Raw genomic sequence first — 20,441 nt, 5'->3', positions numbered from 1 at the left:
AGGCAAGTAAATAAAAGCCAGCAGGGAACAGTTCCAAATTTGCACATGATTGAAAGTTGGGTGGGAGGGTAACCTATGTGGAGGATGCAGAGGTCCTTCAGCGTGATTTGGACAGGCTGAGTGAATGGGCATATGTATGGCAGATGCAGTATGATGTGTATAAATGTAAGGTTATCCAGCTCTGTTGCAACAATCGGATGGCAGATTATTATTTGAATGAGTAAATTGAGAGAGGTGTCCTCGTGCAACACTCGCTGAAAGTAAGTGCGCAGGTGCAGCAGGCAATGGTATATTGGCCTTCATAGTGGGAGGATTTGAGGATAGGAGTAGGGATGTTTTACTGCAATTGTATATGGCGTTGGTGAGGCCACATCTGGAGTATTGTGTGCAGTTTTGGTGTCCTTATCTGAGGAAGGATGTTCTTGCTGTGGCGGGAGTGCAGCGACGGTTTACCAGGCTGATTGCTGGGATGGCGGGACGGGGCTGTCATTTGAGGAAAGACTAAATTGGTTAGGATTATATTCATTGGAGTTTAGAAGAGTGAGAGGGGATCTTGTAGAAACTTATAAAATTCTAACAGGATTAGACAGGGTAGATTCAGAAAGAATGTTCCCGATGGTGGAGGAGTCCAGAATTAGGGGTCATAGTTTCAGAATAAGTGGGAAATGTTTTAGGACTGAAGTGAGGAGAAATGTCTTCACCTAGAGAATGGTGAATCTGTGGAATTCACTACCATCGAAAGTAGTTGAGGCCAAAACTTTGGGTGATTTCAAAAAGGAATTAGATACAGCTCTTGAGGCTAAAGGGATCAAGGGATATGGGGGGCAGGGGGGGAGGGTAGTGAGAGGCGGGATCAAGGTATGGAATTTGATAATCAGCCATGATCATAATGAATGGCGGAACAGCTCGACGGGCTGAATGGCCTAATCCTGCTTCTATTTTCTATGCATGATTCTAGGGGCTGGTTTAGCACAGTGGGCTAAACATCTGGCTTGTAATGCAGAACAAGGCCAGCAGCACGGTTCAATCCCCGTACCGGCTTCCCTGAACAGGCGCCGCAATGTGGCGACTAGGGGCTTTTCGCAGTAACTTCATTGAAGCCTACTTGTGACAATAAGCGATTATTATTATTATTGTGTATGTCTATTTTCCTAACATCCATCTCCTGCTCAGGAGAAATATATTTTACTTGATAAATCAAAAGGCATGTACACGCAGCCATTGGTTTTGATTTTACGTTTTTGTTAAGCTTTCCCAGCATCTTACCCAAGGCAGAGCATAACGAAGACAATATTCCCAAGTGGCGATATAGGTGGGACACGCAAAATGATTCAGGACAATATAAGCTGCTTCAGGATCAACCGCAAAATTAAACTCAGAACACACTGCCACATTCCCCCTGCCTGAAAAAGACAAAAACATTAAATCAAATTTATTCCATCACAATACTGTAAACGGCGCTTTCCCAAAATGGTCCTTGAGCTACGAATTTGGGTGTAGCCACATTTTTAACTTGCGAGTGTTCAATTTAAAATTAACCCAGCAGTCAAAGTTCTGTTACAAAACTACTGCTGAAAATCACATAAGTAAAAGTGATAATGTTATTAATGAAAATACAGATACAAAAATGCAGATAACGTAAAAAAAGATAATTAAAGGTGAGGGGTGCGATTCAACTAGAAAAAGTCTATGTCGGTTTTGGACACGTTTAGCTGGGTGATTTTCGGCAGTAGCAGCCTTCCTGATTACTTGCTGCACCTGTGTGCTAACTTTCTGTGTTTCGTGCGTGTGTACATCCAAGTCTCTTTGTGTTGCAGCTTTCTCCAGTTTTTCTCCATTTAAATAACGTTCTATTCTTTTGTTCTTCCTTCCAAAATGAAAAACTTCACATTTTTCCCACATTATACTCCATTTGCCAGCTTTTGCCCACTTACTTAATCTATCAATATTTCTTTCCAAACTGTTTGCATCCCTCGCGCAACTTGCGTTTTTACCTATTTTTCAGAGACTGCAAATTTGGCTACATTCACTTCCTTCCTCCAAGACATTAATATAGATTGTCAACAGTTGCGGTCCCAGCACTGAACTCCACTGGTTACAAGTCGGCAACCTGAAAAATTACCCCTTATCCCCACTCGCTGCTTCCTGTCCATTAGCCAATTCTCTATTCATTCCTCCAACACCATGGGCTCTTATATTATGACAGAGTTTTTTGTGAGGTACCTTGTTGAATGCCTTCTGGAAGTCCAAACTACAACACACCTACTGGTTCCCCTCTATCCGATGGAGATTCCTCAAAAAACTGTAATAAAATAGACACTATTTCCCTTTCATGAAGCTATGCTAACTCTGCTTGATTAGATTATGATTTATGAGGAGGCTCTTCCTGATTGTACCTTCCAATGAATGGATGAGGAACGGCCTTGGCTGGTCATTGACTTTCCAGACAATTATGTCCTCTCTTTCAAGGCCCCTCATTCACACCCGGTCCATTTTGTGTGAATGTGGCAGGTTTCTAGTGCAGTACCTTCTATTGTAGGCAGAGGCCTGCCATTGGCTGTAGGACTGTTCTCAGTCCTGAGTGTTTCAGTAGTTCTGCCAATATAAGCTGCTTCAATCCTGGGGTTAGTTTAATCGGTGGCATTGGGAGCTGGATGCGGCGCTTTCTGCCCATCAGGAGCTCTGACGGGGCTAATTCACAGTGCAGCTGGGTGGATCCATAAGTCAAAAGTGCCAAAGAGAAGTCATCATTCTTTCTCAGAAGAGCTTTAATGGTGTGGATGTCCTTTCTGCCTCACTTTCCAATTGTGGATACCTTGAGGAGTTGATACTGTGTTCAAAGCCATAGCTGATGCCAAATTGGTGAAGTATTCATTTGCGAATTGTGGGCCTTTAATGGACACTACCTCGTCCTGGATGCCATGGCTCTCAAACATTTCCTTCAAAGATCGCATGACCTGGGGCAGCATGGTGGCGCAGTGGGTTAGCCCTGCAGCCTCACGGCGCCGAGGTCCCAGGTTCGATCCCGGCTCTGGGTCACTGTCCGTGTGGAGTTTGCACATTCTCCCCATGTTTGCGTGGGTTTCGCCCCCACAACCCAAGGATGTGCAGGCTAGGTGGATTGGCCACGCTAAAATTACCCCTTAATTGGACAAAATTAATTGGGTACACTAAATAAAAAATAAAAAAGATCGCATGACCTCAGTAGCCGTCGTGTGTAATTGCTGCATTTCGATCTATTGGGAGAAGTACACAACCATGATATGGAAGGACTTTCCACTAAAGACAAATAAATTGATTTCAATGGCCAGGTAGGGGATGAAGCGATCTGTCTGGTTCGACTTTGCAGTGCACACATCTGGCAGTTTGCAATCATTTTTTCAATATGTTATGAAAACCCAGACTTACGATGCTAACCCAGACTTACGATGCTGAGTTCAGAGGGAACTCCAAGTTGTGACAGTCTTCAGACTTTCTGTATGCAGAATGGTAGCTCAGTGTTGCTTCACAGCTCCATGGTCCCAGGTTCGATTCCCAGCTTGGGCCACTGTCTGTGCGGAGTCTGCATGTTCTCCCCGTGTCTGCGTGGGTTTCCTCCGGGTGCTCCGGTTTCCTCCCACAGTCTAAAGATGTGCAGGTTAGGTGGATTGGCTATGATAAATTGCCCTTAGTGTCCAATAAGTTTAGGAGGGGTTATTGGGGTTCGGGTGGAAGTGAGGGCTTATGTGGGTCAGTGCCGACTCGATGGGCTGAATGGCCTCCTTCTGCACTGTATGTTCTATGTTCTAATAGGCATCGGAATGTGGCGAATAGGGCCTTTTCACAGTAACTTCATTGCAGTGTTAATGTAAGCCTACTTGACAATAAAGATTATTATATGCGTAGGTCTGGGGTGGGCTGCACATGTGCCATTCTGTCTCTTTGTATTTTTCATGCCCAGGATAGGCCCCACACGCCTGCAAATATATAAGACAAAGAACGGCACAAAAACTTGGGTCAGGTAACTGGTTGCAAAGCAATATGAGCAGTAAGTTTCCCAGGGAGGGGGACATGAAGTGGGGGAATACGGAATACTGCTAAAGTGAGTCAGGTTACTAGAGGTTTTCTCTTAAGGAAGAAGTGTTCCCACACTTCTCCAACAGAACAAGTAAACTAATTAATATTCTGAGACATACTGGGACAGATCAGTCATTGATGATGGCTGGAGATGCAATTTATAATTTGATGAAGAAAAAAAGTGTTAATTGGAGGCATTAATGGGATTTATTAACTATTGTGTAAAGTCAATTTCTGAAGTGACTTAGTAAACAAAATTGTTAGTGGGGCAATATTTCCAAGTTTATTTATTGAAGGGATAAATTTTATTGTCATGATTTGGTGAGAGTAGACAGCAACATGGCAAAGTGTTGCAGCAGGCACCTGAACATGCCAAACTCCCAAAAGTTACTGTGACCAAATAAAAGAAGCTTATCGCTGATAAGGAGCAATTGGAGGACAATCTGATTAGTGTAGACTACCAACTTTCACGTAGGAATGAGGAATTTTCTAATGATAAACAAGAACTGGTAGGAGCACTGGAATGTCAGCCACAGGAAGTAGAATACTTGAATAAGGACTTGAACCATCTATATGGCAAACTTTGTGGAAGCATTTCTATGTAGACCTTCAGTTAAAACTTGATGAACTTCAAGTTTTAGAAGTCTTTGTCAAGTATTGTGAGAAATGCTTTTAACAGAAAAAGGAATAGCTAATAAATGAGAACACTTAGTTGAATGCAGTTAAAAAACAAATTGATGAACTGTTGGAACGTTTGTGAAAAGAGCAATGAGATTCTTGAACTCCGATACAATCTGGAGGCAAAAAGAATGAAATGTGCAGTATGGAAGAGGAGATCCAAACAGATATGGAACACTAAGAAATAAATTGAGGATCTAACAAATAAATTAGAAAAGTCTAAGGAGCAGTCAGTAACCATGGAAGAAAGATTTCAAAATGAACAAAATGTGCATGTGAAGTTGAGACCCCAGCACTATCTGGCTCTGGGGATCCATGGGCCTTCTATTTGAGTCTGCTTGCAGTCCCGGCAGTGACCACGAGGAAAAAGAAGAGGACGAAAACCGGTGTAAACCTACAGCGGCCAGATGACAAAGGAAAAAAACCAAACAGCATTTCGGTAATAACAAGACGAACAGGGGATCAGGGCAGGACCGCATGCACACCGCCGATCATTACATCTGGGCCTATACCCCGTGTGGTGGTATGTATTAGGGGTAATACCATGAATGCCGAGGAGCTATTGGAGGACAGATGCTGGGTCCCGATTGGATCTGCCGCCTACTGGGCTCCACACAGATAGGCGGGGTATAAGAACCCGGTTTATTCCCCGCAGCTGCATTCTGTGACTGAGCTGCTGGGGAACAAGTCTGAACAAGTCTGCTCAATAAAGCCTCGATTGAAGTTCTTTACGTCTCGCCTCGTGTGTGATCGATGGTGCTACAATTTATTGAGCAGACTTAAAAAGGAATATGGAGCTCTGGATCGCCCGGGAATGCCTGCGAATCGGCCCCCAAGCAGCTAACGCAACATCGGAGTTTAAACACTGGCTGGCGTGCTTTGAGGGGTACTTCCGAACGGCCACCAGCAGACCAACGGAAGACCAGAAGATGCAGGCCCTGCATTCCAGAGTGAGTCCCGAAATCTACGCACTCATCGAGGACGCGGAAGAATTCCCAGCGGTGATGAACTTGCTGAAACAGACCTACATTAGGCCCGTCAACCAGGTCTACGCACGCTACCAGCTCGCGGCGAGATGACAAATCCCCGGGGAATCGCTGGACGAATTCTTCAATGCACTGACGATCCTGGGAAGAAACTGCGACTGCCCAGCGGTAACAACGAATGAACATACGGACCTCCTGATCAGAGACGCTTACGTAGCAGGTTTGGCATCGTCGCAAATTCGCCAGAGACCTTTAGAGAAAGACTCTCTCGGACTCACAGAGGCACGGGCCCTTGCAGCCTCCCTTGACGTGGCCTCCCAAAACGCCCGCGCCTATGCCCCCGACCACACTACAGCCCCTTGGGCTCCGTGGACCCCCGCCGCGACCGACCCCCCCCCGGCACCCCCCACCCCTCCGCAAGCGTGCGCGGCCAGAATCCCAGACCACCCGGGGGGGCCCCTCTGCTACTTTTGTGGGCAGCCGAAACACCCCCGCCAGCGCTGCCCGGCCCGCTCGGCCACCAGTAAAAGCTGCGGCAAAAAGGGGCACTACGCAGCGGTGTGCCAGTCGTGTGGGGTCGCCGCTATCTCCGGGAAACAAACGGGACCACGGGCTCAACCCCCCCAGTGACCCACTGGCGGCCAACGGGTGCCGCCATTTTGGACCCCGGACACCACGAGGGGGGGACGGGTGCTGCCATCTTCCTACCCACGGGCCGCATGCGATCCATGGGAGCGGCCATTGTGTCCACCCCCAGCCGCGTGCGACCCATGGGAGCGGCCATTTTGTCCACCCCCGGCAGTGTGCGATCCATGGACACCGCCATCTTGGCTGACAGGCAAGGACCCCAGCGTGGATGGCTCCACACTGCCTGAAGACAACGATCTGACGCACCAACCACGTTTGGCATCGGTGACCCTCGACCAGTCGCGGCCCCGGACGCTCCAGACGACAATGACAAAGGTGCTGGTGAACGGGCACGAGACGCCGTGTTTGATCGACTCGGGGAGCACGGAGAGTTTTATTCATCCGGACACGGTAAGACGCTGTTCCCTGGTAATTCGGCCAAGCAACCAAAATGTTTTCCTGGCGGCGGGGTCCCACTCCGTTGCAATCAAAGGGTTCTGCATCGCAAACCTAACGGTGCAGGGGAGAGAGTTCAAAAATGACCGGCTGTATGTCCTCCCCCATCTCTGCACTCCCACTCTCCTGGGGTTGGACTTCCAATGCAACCTCCAGAGCTTAACATTTAAATTTGGCGGCCCTATACCCCCACTGACTATCTGCGGCCTCGTGACACTCAAGGTCGAACCGCCCTCCTTGTTTGCGAACCTCACCCCGGATTGCAAACCCGTCGCCACTAGGAGCAGACGGTACAGCACCAGGACCGGATGTTTATCAGGTCCGAAGTCCAGCGGCTGCTGAAGGAAAGCATAATCCAGGCTAGCAATAGTCCCTGGAGAGCTTAGGTGGTAGTAGTGAAGACAGAGGAGAAGCAGAGGATGGTCGTAGACTATAGTCAGACCATCAACAGGTACACGCAGCTAGATGCGTACCCTCTTCCCCGCATATCCGACATGGTCAATCGGATTGCACAGTACAAGGTCTTCTCCACCGTGGACCTTAAGTCCGCCTACCACCAGCTCCCCATTCACCCCGGTGACCGCAAGTACACTGCCTTAGAAGCAGACGGGCGGCTATACCACTTCGTAAGGGTTCCATTCGGCGTCACGAACGGAGTCTCGGTCTTCCAACCGGAGATGGACCGAATGGTTGACCAGCACGGTTTACGGGCCACGTTCCCGTACCTCGACAACGTCACCATCTGCGGCCACGACCAGCAGGACCACGACGCCAACCTCCGCAAATTCCTCCAGACAGCTAACGCCCTCAACCTCACCTACAACGAGGAAAAATGCGTGTTTAGCACCGACCGTCTAGCCATCTTGGGCTGCGTTGTGCGTAATGGAGTGATAGGCCCCGACCCTGAACGCATGCGCCCCCTCATGGAGTTCCCTCTTCCCCACTGTGCCAAAGCCCTGAAACGCTGCCTGGGCTTCTTTTCTTATTACGCCCAGTGGGTCCCCCAGTACGCAGACAAGGCCCGCCCACTAACCCAGTCCACTACTTTTCCCCTGTCGACAGAGGCCCGCCAGGCCTTCAGCCGCATCAAAGCGGATATCGCAAAGGCCACGATGCGCGCCATCGACGAGTCCCTCCCTTCCAAGTCGAGAGCGACGCATCCGACGTAGCTCTGGCGGTCACTCTCAACCAAGCGGGCAGACCCGTGGCCTTTTTCTCCCGGACCCTCCACGCTTCAGAAATTCGCCACTCCTCAGTAGAAAAGGAGGCCCAAGCCATAGTGGAAGCTGTGCGACATTGGAGGCATTACCTGGCCAGTAGGAGATTCACTCTCCTCACTGAGATAATGCACAGCGGGGCAAGATAAAGAACGACAAGATCCTGCGGTGGAGGATCGAACTCTCCACCTACAACTATGAGATCTTGTACCGTCCCGGAAAGCTGAACGAGCCGTCCGATGCCCTATCTCGCGGCACATGTGCCATCGCACAAGTGGACCGCCTCCAAGCCTTCCACGAGGACCTCTGCCACCCGGGGGTCACTCGCTTCTACCACTTTATAAAGGCCCGCAACCTCCCGTACTCGGTCGAGGAGGTCCGAACAGTCACCAGGAACTGCCAAATCTGCGCAGAATGCAAACCGCATTTTTTCAGGCCAGATAGAGCGCACCTGATAAAGGCTTCCCGTCCCTTTGAACGCCTCAGTCTGGATTTCAAAGGCCCCCTCCCCTCCACCGGTCGCAACACGTATTTTCTTAACGTCGTTGGCGAATACTCCCATTTACCCTTCGCCATCCCCTGCCTCGACATGACCGCGGCCACGGTCATTAAAGCCCTCTGCACCATCTTTACCCTGTTCGGTTTCCCCGCCTACATCCATAGCGATAGGGGGTCCTCCTTCATGAGTGACGAGCTGCGTCAATTCCTGCTCAGCAAGGGCATAGCCTCGAGCAGGACGGCCAGCTACAACCCCCGGGGGAACGGGCAGGTAGAGAGGGAGAACGGAACGGTCTGTAAGACCGTCCTACTGGCCCTACGGTCTAGGAGTCTCCCAACTTCCCGCTGGCAGGAAGTCCTCCCGGATGCCCTTCATTCTATCCGGTCCCTGCTGTGCACCACCACGAACCAAATGCCGCACGAGCGCCTCCTTGTCTTCCCTAGGAAGTCCGCTTCTGGAGCGTCACTTCCGAACTGGCTGGCAGCCCCGGGACCCATCCTGCTCTGGAAACATGTGCAGGCGCACAAATCAGACCCACTGGTGGAAAAGGTACATCTACTCCACGCCAACCCGCATTGCGCCTACGTGGCATTCCCAGACGGCTGACAGGACACGGTCTCTCTGCGGGACCTGGCGCCCGCCGGAGCTCCCCACACCCCCCCAACACCAATCACCACCCCCTCACTCCCACCGGTGCACCCCACAGCCACTCCCTTCCCGGGGGGATCAGTTCTCCTCCCAGGCCCGCCCAGGAGTAAGGAAACAGAGAGGGACAGCACGATGCTCCCAGAGTCGACCGGACCCGAGCCAGCTCCACCACCACCACCACCACCACCACCCGGGCTGAGACGATCGGAGAGGGCGACCAGAGCACCATCTCGACTCATGGAGTCGACTTAAGATGTATATAATTCAGTGGCCCAGTAAAGCGGCATTGTTGTAAATAGTTAACGCTGCTAATTGGGTAAAATGTGAATAATTCAGTGGCCCAGTAAAAGTGGCATAGTTGTATATAGTTCAATGGTTAAGGCACCGACCCTGTAAACCCCTACCACCATACCACCCACTACCCCGCCGGGTTCCTTTTTAACAAGGGGAGAATGTGGTGGTATGTATTAGGGGTAATACGGTACACCATGAATGCCGAGGAGCTATTGGAGGACAGATGCTGGGTCCCGATTGGATCTGCCGCCTACTGGGCTCCACCCAGATAGGCGGGGTATAAGAACCCGGTTTATTCCCCGCAGCTGCATTCTGTGACTGAGCTGCTGGGGAACAAGTCTGAACAAGTCTGCTCAATAAAGCCTCGATTGAAGTTCTCTACGTCTCGCCTCGTGTGTGATCGATGGTGCTACACCCCCACCAGTCACACAGGGCGAAACAGCTGAACCAGGAACGGCATACAACACAGTGTCAGACCCATCAACCCAAGGCTCAATCGGCGCTGCGGTCCTTGCAGCCGCAGTTGGAACAGGTAGGCAGTGGCAACAGACAACGTCCAGCCCTACAACCCCGATTATCCTGCACTGGGCCAGTGTGGAAAAAGGGAAACTACTGTGCCCTCTAAAATGCAAGGGGAGCTGGTGCCCTGAAGTTCTTCCTGTACATTTCACACAGTTACATAAAACCACATTACAAAAAAAACCAGCAGGGTCCCGCGCATGCCATCACACGAAAAGCATACCTGCGCGGAACGCCCAGCCAACGCAACGGGGTTCAGCAATGTGCCTATCCGCACACCGCACCTGCATCCGTGGCGTACAACCCGCCAATGTCATCAACCGTAGGCAACTGTCAGCTCTCAGGAGAATAACTGTAGCGCAATCCTCAGACCAACCTGTCGCAGAACAGCCCAAGCAACAAAATGCTACACATTCAACCCAAACAAATCTCCAATAGAACGGCAGCAATCACGAGAACGGACTCCCCGGTGGACCACTCTGCCGCAGCAAACCACCTTTTTTTTTTTTTTACAAATAATTTTTCTCAAAATATCAACAACAGAATGAAAAAGAAACCCAATAAAATTAAATACAGAACAAATTAAAACCCCCGTGCCCCCTCCCCCCATACATAAATAATAAATTAACACCCCGTGTTTAACACAAAGCAAACATAGCAAATATATACACCCCCTCAGATCCCCCGGGGTAAATAAACAAAAATAAAATAGACCCCTCCCCCCCCGGGTTGCTGCTGCTGCTGACCAATGTCTACCGTTCTGCCAGGAAGTCCAAGAACGGTTGCCACCGCCTAAAGAACCCTTGTACCGATCCCCTAAAGGCGAGTTTCACCCTCTCTAATTTAATAAACCCTGTCATATCACTGATCCAGGATTCCACGCTTGGGGGCCTCGCATCCCTCCACTGAAGAAGAATCCTTCGCCGAGCTACCAGGGACGCAAAGGCCAGAATACCAGCCTCTTTCGCCTCCTGCACTCCCGGCTCCCCTGCAACCCCAAATATTGCGAGCCCCCAGCCCGGTTTGACCCTGGATCCTACCACCCTCGACACCGCCCTCGCTACGCCCTTCCAAAATTCCTCCAGCGCTGGGCATGCCCAGACCATATGGGTGTGATTTGCTGGGCTCCCTGAGCATCTAACACACCTGTCCTCACCCCCAAAGAAACGGCTAATCCTTATCCCGGTCATGTGTGCCCTGTGCAGCACCTTAAACTGTATGAGGCTGAGCCTCGCACACGAAGAGGAAGAGTTCACCCTCCCTAGGGCATCTGCCCACGTCCCCTCTTCGATCTCCTCTCCCAACTCCTCCTCCCAACTTACCTTTCAACTCCACCACCGAGGCCTCCTCCTCCTCCTGCATCACCTGGTAAGTTTCCGAGATCTTCCCCACTCCCACCCACCCCCCCGAGAGCACCCTATCCTGTACTGTGCGTGGCAGCAGCCGTGGGAATTCCACCACCTGCCATCTGGCAAACGCCCTTACCTGTAGATATCTGAAGGCGTTCCCCGGGGGGAGCCCATACTTCTCCAGTTCACCCAGGCTCGCGAACTTCCCGTCCACAAACAGGTCCCCCAACCTTCTTATCCCTGCCCTGTGCCATCCCGAAAACCCTCCATCTATTCTCCCTGGGACAAACCGGTGGTTCCCCTGTATTAGGGTCCACACCGAGGCCCCAACTTCCCCCCTGTGCCGCCTCCACTGCCCCCAGATTTTGAGGGTAGCCGCCACCACCGGGCTCGTGGTATAGCTCATTGGAGGGAGCGGCAGCGGTGCCGTTGCCAGTGCCTCCAGACTCGTACCCTCACAAGACGCCGTCTCCAGCCTCTTCCATACAGCCCCCTCCACCTCCATCACCCACTTACGCACCATCGCCGCATTGGCGGCCCAGTAGTACCCACAGAGGTTGGGCAGTGCCAGCCCCCCCCCCCAACCTCCCATCCCTACATAGCTCCAGGAACACCCTTCTCACCCTCGGAGTCCCTCGCGCCCACACAAACCCCGTTATGCTCCTGTTGACCCGCCCAAAGAAGGCCCTCGGGATAAAAATGGGGAGGCACTGGAACAGGAACAAAAACCTTGGGAGCACCGTCATCTTAACTGACTGCACCCTACCCGCCAGACACAGCGGCAACGCGTCCCACCTCTTAAACTCCTCCTCCATTTGCTCCACCAGCCTCGTGAAATTAAGTCGTTGCAGGGCCCCCCAGCTCCTGGCCACCTTGACCCCCAAGTACCTGAAGCTCCTCTCCGCCCTTTTTAGTGGGAGCTCACCAATCCCCCTCTCCTGGTCCCCTGGGTGAACCACGAACAACTCGCTCTTCCCCATGTTGAGCTTGTACCCTGAGAAATCTCCGAACTCCCCGAGGATCCTCATTACCTCCGGCATTCCCCCCATCGGGTCCGCCACATACAGCAGCAAGTCGTCCGCATAGAGCGACACCCTATGCTCTTCCCCACCCCGCACCAACCCCCTCAAGTTCCTCGACTCCCTCAGTGCCATAGCCAGGGGTTCAATCGCCAGTGCGAAGAGCAGGGGGGACAGGGGACCCCCTGCCTCGTCCCTCGATACAACCAAAAGTACTCAGACCTCCTCTTGTTCGTGGCCACACTCGCCATCGGGACCTCGTACAACAACCTAACCCACCTAACAAACCCCTCCCCAAACCCAAACCGCTTCAGCACCTCCCACAAGTATTCCCACTCTACCCTATCGAAGACCCTCTCAGAGTCCATTGCCACCACTATCTCCGCCTCCCCCTCCCTCGCCGGCATCATAATAACGTTCAGGAGCCTCCGCACATTCGCGTTCAACTGCCTCCCCTTCACGAATTCCGTCTGGTCTTAGTGGATCACCTGCGGCACACAATCCTCAATTCTCGTGGCTAAGACCTTCGCCAGCACCTTGGCATCTACATTTAACAGCGAAATCGGCGTGTAAGACCCACACTGCAGGGGATCCTTGTCCCGCTTCAGGATCAAGGAGATCAGTGCCCGGGACATCATCGGGGGCAAAGCCCCCGCCTCCCTTGCCTCATTGAAGGTCCTAACTAGCAACTGGCCCAACAGGTCCACATATTTCTTGTAGAATTCGACCGGGAAACCGTCAGGCAGCGGTGCCTTCCCCGCCTGCATGCTCCCTGTCCCTTTGGCCAGCTCCTCCAGCCCAATTGGGGCCCCCAATCCCGCTACCAGTCCCTCCTCCACCTTCGGAAACCTCACTTGGTCCAGAAAGCAGCCCATCCCTCCCTCCTCCAGTGGGAGCTCGGACCGATACAATTCCTCATAAAAGTCCCTGAAGACCCCATTGATGTCAACCCCACTCCGTGCCACACTCCCTCCCCTGTCCTTAACTCCCCCGATCTCCCTAGCTGCGTCCCACTTCCGAAGCTGATGCGCCAGCATCCGGCTTGCCTTTTCCCCATACTCATAAATCGCCCCCTGGGCCTTTCTCCACTGCACCTCCGCCTTCCTGGTGGTCAACAGGTCGAATTCGGCCTGGAGGCTACGCCTCTTCCTCAGGAGTCCCTCCTCCGGCACCTCCGCATACCTCCTGTCTACCCTCACCATCTCCCCCACCAGCCTCTCCCTCTCCCTCTGCTCTCTCCTCGCCTTGTGGGCCCCAATGGAAATCAGCTCTCCCCTAACCACCGCCTTCAGCGCCTCCCATACCATCCCCACTCGGACCTCCCCGTTATCATTGGCCTCCAGGTATCTCTCTATGCTTCCTCGGACCAGCTCACTCACCTCCTCGTCCGCTAACAGCCCCACCACCAAGCGGCACAACGGGCGGTGGTCCCTCTCCTCCCCCAGCTCTAGGTCTACCCAATGCGGGGCGAAATGGCTATCGCCGAGTACTTCGTATCCTCTACTCTCGCTATCAGCGCCCTACTCATAATAAAGAAGTCGATCCGAGAGTAAGCCTTATGGACATGCGAGAAGAATGAAAATTCCCTCGCCCCCGGCCTTGCAAATCTCCAAGGGTCCACCCCTCCCATCTGGTCCATAAACCCCCTCAGCACCTTAGCCGCCGCCGGCTTCCTATCCGTCCTAGACCTGGAGCGATCCAGTGCTGGATCCAACACCGTGTTAAAGTCCCGTCCCCCCCATTATCAGGCCTCCCACTTCCAAGTCCGGGATCCGACCCAACATGCGCCGCATAAAACCCGCATCGTCCCAGTTCGGGGCGTACACATTGACCAGCACCACCCTCTCCCCTTGCAGCTTACCACTTACCATTACGTACCTGCCGCCATTGTCTGTCACAATGCTCGACGCCTCGAATGACACCCTCTTTCCCACCAAGATCGTCACCCCCTGGTTTTTGGCATCCAACCCGGAGTGAAACACCTGACCTACCCACCCCTTCCTCAATCTTACCTGGTCTGCCACCTTCAGGTATGTCTCCTGGAGCATGACCACATCCGCCTTTCGCCTCTTCAGGTGCGCGAACACCCGGGCCCGCTTGACCGGCCCATTCAGTCCCCTTACATTCCAGGTTATCAGCTGGATCGGGGGGCAACCCGCCCCCCTCCTCCGCCGACTAGCCATAACCCCTCCTTGGCCAGCCATGCGCCCACACCCCACACACGGCCCGTTCCCCACAGCGGCAGACCCCCGTCCCAACCCCCTCTACTCGCTCCAGCTCCCCCTTGACCATAGCAGCAGCAACCCGGTCCCCCCCCCCCCCCCCCCTTCCCCCCACCCACCCCCAGCTAGGGTCCCTCCTAGCTGCTTTACTCCCCCCATTGCACTCCCGCAAGTCAGCTGACTCCTGCTGACCCCGGCTTGTCCCGCCTCTCCTTCGACTCCTCCCATTGTGGGACATATCCTCCTCCTCTATTAGCCATCCACAGGCTCTCCGCCTCCCCCTTCCATCCCAAGTGCGGGAAACAACCCTCCCTTCCCCGCCCCGGCCCCGGCCCCGTCCCCTCCAGCATTCAGCGCGGGAAAAAGCCCACGCTTTCCACCTGCCCGGCCCCGTCACCTCTGACGTAGCTCCTTTTACAGGCCCAGTCCCCTCACCCCGACTCAGGCCTCCCCCTCCCCTGCGGGGACCCCTCCCCTGCGGGGCCCCCTCCCTTGCGGGGCCCCATCCCCCCACCGACCATCCACCCCTACTCCATTTACTTACCCCCCTCCAAGAGCCCGCCCAACAGACCCAACCAAAACCGTGCCCAACCCACCCTAACCACCCTCATCGAACCAAACAGAAATAAGAGCAAAGAACCCCCCCTCAAAGTGTAACACCCCAACAACAATCCCCGACCACCCATCCTGACCCTCAGTTTGTGTCCAGTTTCTCGGCCTGAACAAAGGCCCACGCCTCCTCCGGAGACTCAAAATAATGGTGCCGGTCCTTGTAGGCGACCCACAGTCGTGCCGGCTGCAGCATGCCCAACTTCACCCCCTTTCTGTGCAGCACCGCCTTCGCCCGGTTGTACCCGGCCCTCTTCTTCTCCACCTCCGCACTCCAGTCCTGGTATATTCGAACCTCAGCGTTCTCCCACCGGCTGCTCCTCTCTTTCTTGGCCCACCTGAGCACACACTCCCGATCAGCAAACCGACAAAACCGCACCAGCACCGCCTGCGGCGGCTCGTTAGCCTTGGGCCCCTTCCAGCTCCAGGGGCGCCTGGAAGGATCCCGCTCCCATCAGCGAGTTTAACATGGTGACCACGTCTGGCCCCTCCAGCCCCTCCGGGAGGCCCAGAATCCGCAGATTCTTCCGCCTCGACCGATTCTTCATCTCCTCGAACCGTTCCTGCCATTTCTTGTGGAGCGTCTCGTGCGCCTCCACCTTTACCGCAAGGCCTAAGATCTCGTCCTCGTTGTCGGAGACCTTTTGTCGGACCTCGCGGATCGCCACCCCCTGGGCTGTCTGGGTCTCCAGCAACTTGTCTAAAGAAGCCTTCATCGGCTCCAGCTTTAATCGCTCTGAAGCAGCGCTGGATAACCTCCTGCTGCTCCTGCGCCCACTGCATCCACGCTGCCTGGTCCCCGCCCGCCACCATTTTGCTCTTCTTCCCTCGCACCTTCTTTGGGTTCACCACCACTTTTTTAGTCGCCCCGCTCCTGGTCCATACACTGTCGGGGAACTATTGCAATCTCCCTTCCCACACCGGGAAACGTCGAAAAAGTGGGCCCTGAAAAGAGCCCAAAAGTCAGTTTTTAGCGGGAGCTGCCGAATGTGCGACTTAGCTCCGCATAGCCGCAACCGGAAGTCCCGCAGCAAACCACCTTGCAAAACGACGGCAGCAGAAATGGTTGGAAACGTTGCACGACCTTCAGCAGAAGTCGGTGAGACGATGCTGCACCCGGTACTGGCGAAATTGTCAAGTCCCAGACCCCTCCAAGCGTACGTGCTCCACAAGTCGGCAACAAAAGCCCGGTCCAGCACTCACCTTTCACATCAGCACTGGCTCTGTAAAATCACCACTGCAAAGTACCTAAATGCACGCAAAAAATTTTTTTTCCAGGGAGGTGACACAGCTGATCAAGAAGTACATTGACAGCACCAATTCACCCACGTAGCCAGTAAGATAAAGCGAGGAGAGTCCAACAAGTTTCTTAAAAGTATTTTTATTCGGCCAACATTACCTACACAAAGCTTGGTACACCTCACCGGGTCCTCTCTCCTTGCTAATCGGGGCTAGTTGCCGAGCTTTTATGCGAGTGCTGGTTAAGCTATCACGTCTACAGCAGGAGAGCTCACAGTTCCAATGAGCACAGGAAAACGATCATCCCCAGCTTGATGGGTCCCCGTACTGGTTATTACAACATGGTCAGACTCTGACAAAGAATGCAACCCACCCCCTCCCCATAGTTGAGAGAATTATGTAATAAGCTACATGCCATACTTTCCGTGTTTCCTCCCATGATGTACAGATGTTTTAACTTCGATGGAAAGGTGGGATCCATTTTAAATGCCAATGCAACATTGGTCAGGGGACCAGTAGCCACAAGAGAAATCTATGGAGTAACAAACAAGTGTTTGAGAGTTGTGATGTTGGGAATGGCATTAAACACAAAATTAGAGATGCATGTAATAAGGCAATATTAGTGATCATAGTTGATTTTAATCTGCACATAGATTGGGCAAATCAAATTAGCCACAATGCCGTAGAGGAGGAATTCCTGGAGTGTATATGGGGTGGTTTTCTTGACCAATATGTTGAGGAACCACCGAGAGAGCAGGCCATCTTAGGCTGTGTACTGGGTAATGAGAAGGGAATCATTGCCAATCTGGCTGTGCGAGACCCCTTGGGCATGATAATAATAATCGCTTATTGTCACAAGTCGGCTTCAATGAAGTTATTGTGAAAAGCCCCTAGTCGCCACATTCCGGCATCTGTTCGGGGAGGCCGGTACGGGAATTGAACCCGCGCTGCTGGTCTTGTTCAACATTACAAGCCAGCTGTTTAGCCCACTGTGCCAAACTGGCCCCATGGCATGAGTGCCATAACATGATTGAATTTTTTATCAAGTTGGAGAGTGAAGTAGTTGATTCGGAGACTCGGGTGTTGAATCTTAATAAAGAAAACTATGAAGATATGAGGCGTGAGTTGGCCTTTATAGATTGGGGAGAGTTACTTAAAGGGATGACAGTGGATAGGCAATGGCAAACATTCAAGGAAGGAATGGGGGAATAGCAGCAACTGTTCATTCCTGTCTGGCACAAAAGCAAAATGGGTAAGAGGGCCAATCCATGGCTTACAAAAGGAATTAGAAATAGTATCCGATCCAAGGAAGGAGCATACAGATTGGCCAGGAAAAATAATAGGTCTGAAGATTAGGAGCAATTTAGAATTCAGCAACCAAGAACCAAGGGATTGATTAAGGGGAAAATACAGTACTAAGGTAAGCTTGCAGAGAACATAAAGACTGACACTAGGAGTTTCTATAGATATGTGAAGAGAAAGAGATTGGTAAAGACAAATGTAGGCTCTCTACAGACAGAAACAGGGGAATGCATAATAAGGGACAAAGAAATGGCTAAGCAATTGAATACACACTTTGGTTTTGTCTTCACAAAAGAGGCCACAAATCAGATACTAGAAATGTTGGAGAATGAAAGGTTTAGTGAGAGGGAAGAACTGAGGGAGATCAATATTAGTAGAGAAATGCTGTTGGGAAAATTGATGGGATTGAAGGCGGATAAATCACCAGGGCCTGATAATCTGCATCCCAAGGTGGCTCTGAAAATAGTGGATGCATTGGTGGTCATCTTCTGGGATTCTATAGACTCTGCAACAGTCACTTCAATATTCAAAAAGGGAGCACTGGAGCACAAGTGGATAGCACTGTGGCTTCACAGCGCCAGGGTCCCAGGTTCGATTCCCCGCTGGGTCACTGTCTGTGCGGAGTCTGCACATTCTCCCCGTGTCTGCGTGGGTTTCCTCCAGTTGCTCCGGTTTCCTCCCACAGTCCAAAGATGTCCGGGTTAGAGGTGGATTGGCCATGATAAATTGCCCTTAGTGACCAAAAAGCTTAGGAGGGGTTATTGGGTTACGGGGATAGGGTGGAAGTGAGGGCTTAAGTGGGTCGGTGCAGACTCGATGGGCCGAATGGCCTCCTTCTGCACTGTATGTTATATGTTCTATTTAGAGAAAAAAACAGGGAATTATAGACCAGTAAGTCTAACATCAGTAGTGGGGAAAATTCTTGAATCCATCCAGCACGGTTGCGCAGTGGTTAGCATAGTTGCTTCACAGCTCCAGCGTCCCAGGTTCGATTCCTGGCTTGAGTCACTGTCTGTGCGGGGACTGCACGTTCTCCCCGTGTGTGCGTGGGTTTCCCCCGGGTGCTCCGATATCCTCCCACAGTCCAAAGATGTACAGGTTAGGTGGATTGGCCATGATAAATTGCCCTTCGTGTCCAAAAAGGTTAGGTGGGGTTACTGGGATACGGGGATAGGGTGGGGGCGTGGGTTTGAGTAGGGTGCTCTTTCCCAGAGCAGGTGCAGACTCAATGGGCTGAATGGCCTCCTTCTGCACTGTACATTCTATGATCTATGATTATCAAGGACTTTATAGTGGAACATTTAGAAAGCAGTGGCAGGATCAGTCAGAGTCAGAATGGATTTATGAAGGGGAAATCATGCTTGACAAATCTGTTGGAATTCTTTGAAGATGTAATCAGTACAGTTGGCAAGGGGAGCCAGTCGATGTGGTATATTTGGACTCTCAGAAGGCGTTTGACAAAGTCCCACATAAGAGATTATTGTGCAAAATTAAAGCGCATGGAATTGGGGGATATGTATTGAGGTGGATAGAAAACTGGTTGGCAGAGAGGAAACAAAGAGTAGGGATTAATGGTTCTTTTCAAATCGGCAGGCAGTAACTAGTGGGGTACCACAGGGATCAGTGCTGGGACCCCCGCTATTCACAATATATATTAGTGATTTGGATGACGGAACAAAAATGTAACATCTCAAAGTTTGCAGATGATACCAAGTTAGGTGGGAGGGTGAATTGTGACGAGGATGCAGGGATCCTACAGCATGATCTGGACAGGTTGGGCGAGTGGGCAAATCAATGGCAGATGCAGTATCATTTGGATAAGTGTGAGGTTATTCACTTTGGATGCAAAAACAGGAAGTCAGATTACTACCTGAATGGTTGTCAATTGGGAGAGGGGAGTGTGCAGCGGGACCTGGGTGTTCTTGTGCACCAATCGCTGAAGGTAAGCATGCAGGTGCAGCAAGCGGTAAAGAAGGATAATGGTATGTTGGCCTTCATTGCAAGAGGTTTCGATGACAGGAGCAGGGATGTGTTGTTGCAATTATACAGGGCCTTGGTGAGGCCGCACCTAGAATATTGTGTGCAGTTTTGGTCTCTTTTTCTGAGGAAGGAGTTCTTGCTCTCGAGGGAGTGCAGCGAAGGTTTACCAGACTGTTTCCAGGGATGACGGGACTGTAATATGAGGAGAGATTGACTAAGTTAGGATTGTTCTCGCTGGAGTTCAGAAGAATGGGGGAGGATCTCATAGAGATTTATAAAATTCTAACAGGACTAGACAGTGTAGATGCTGGGAAGATGTTGCCGATAGTGGGTGTGCCCAGAACCAGTGGTCACAGTCGGAGGATTCAGGGTAAACCATTTCGGACAGAGATGAAGAGATATTTCTTAACCCAAAGAGTGGTGAGCCTGTGGAATTCATTACCACAGGAAGTAGTTGATGCTAAAACATTGAATAGATATAGCACTTGGGGTGAATGGGATCAAAGGTTATGGGGGGAAAGCAGGATTAGGCTATTGAGTTGGATGATCAGCCATGATGGTGATAAATGGCGGAGCAGGCTCGAAGGGCCAAAAGGCCTCCTCCTGCTCCTATCTTCTATTTATCTATGTAAAAGTTAAAGCTTGAAAACTGTGAATTATTATTTTCATTCTCTCTATTTTACACGTTAAGATTTCTTCATCAGTAGTTTAAATTCCAGATTGATGTTCAAATATGCTTGT

General features: G+C 51.7%; 1 protein-coding gene across 1 annotated transcript in view; it reads right to left on the bottom strand.

The window, feature by feature from the left end:
* The window catches only part of LOC140392029 (inosine-uridine preferring nucleoside hydrolase-like), a 48,603-nt gene that overhangs the window by 13,269 nt on the left and 14,893 nt on the right, over window positions 1-20,441 (bottom strand). Inside the window, exons 3-4 of the mRNA XM_072477205.1 lie at window positions 16,839-16,950; window positions 1,267-1,403 (exon numbers count right to left, since the gene is read on the bottom strand). Of these exons, the coding sequence (XP_072333306.1) occupies window positions 1,267-1,403; window positions 16,839-16,950 (249 nt within the window). The remainder of the gene's footprint in view (window positions 1-1,266; window positions 1,404-16,838; window positions 16,951-20,441) is intronic.

Source organism: Scyliorhinus torazame, chromosome 15 (genome assembly GCF_047496885.1).
Source record: "Scyliorhinus torazame isolate Kashiwa2021f chromosome 15, sScyTor2.1, whole genome shotgun sequence".
In the NCBI taxonomy this organism is placed as follows: domain Eukaryota; kingdom Metazoa; phylum Chordata; class Chondrichthyes; order Carcharhiniformes; family Scyliorhinidae; genus Scyliorhinus; species Scyliorhinus torazame.
The sequence above is the reverse complement of the archived record's forward strand: the minus strand, read 5'-3'. Positions and strand labels throughout refer to the sequence as shown.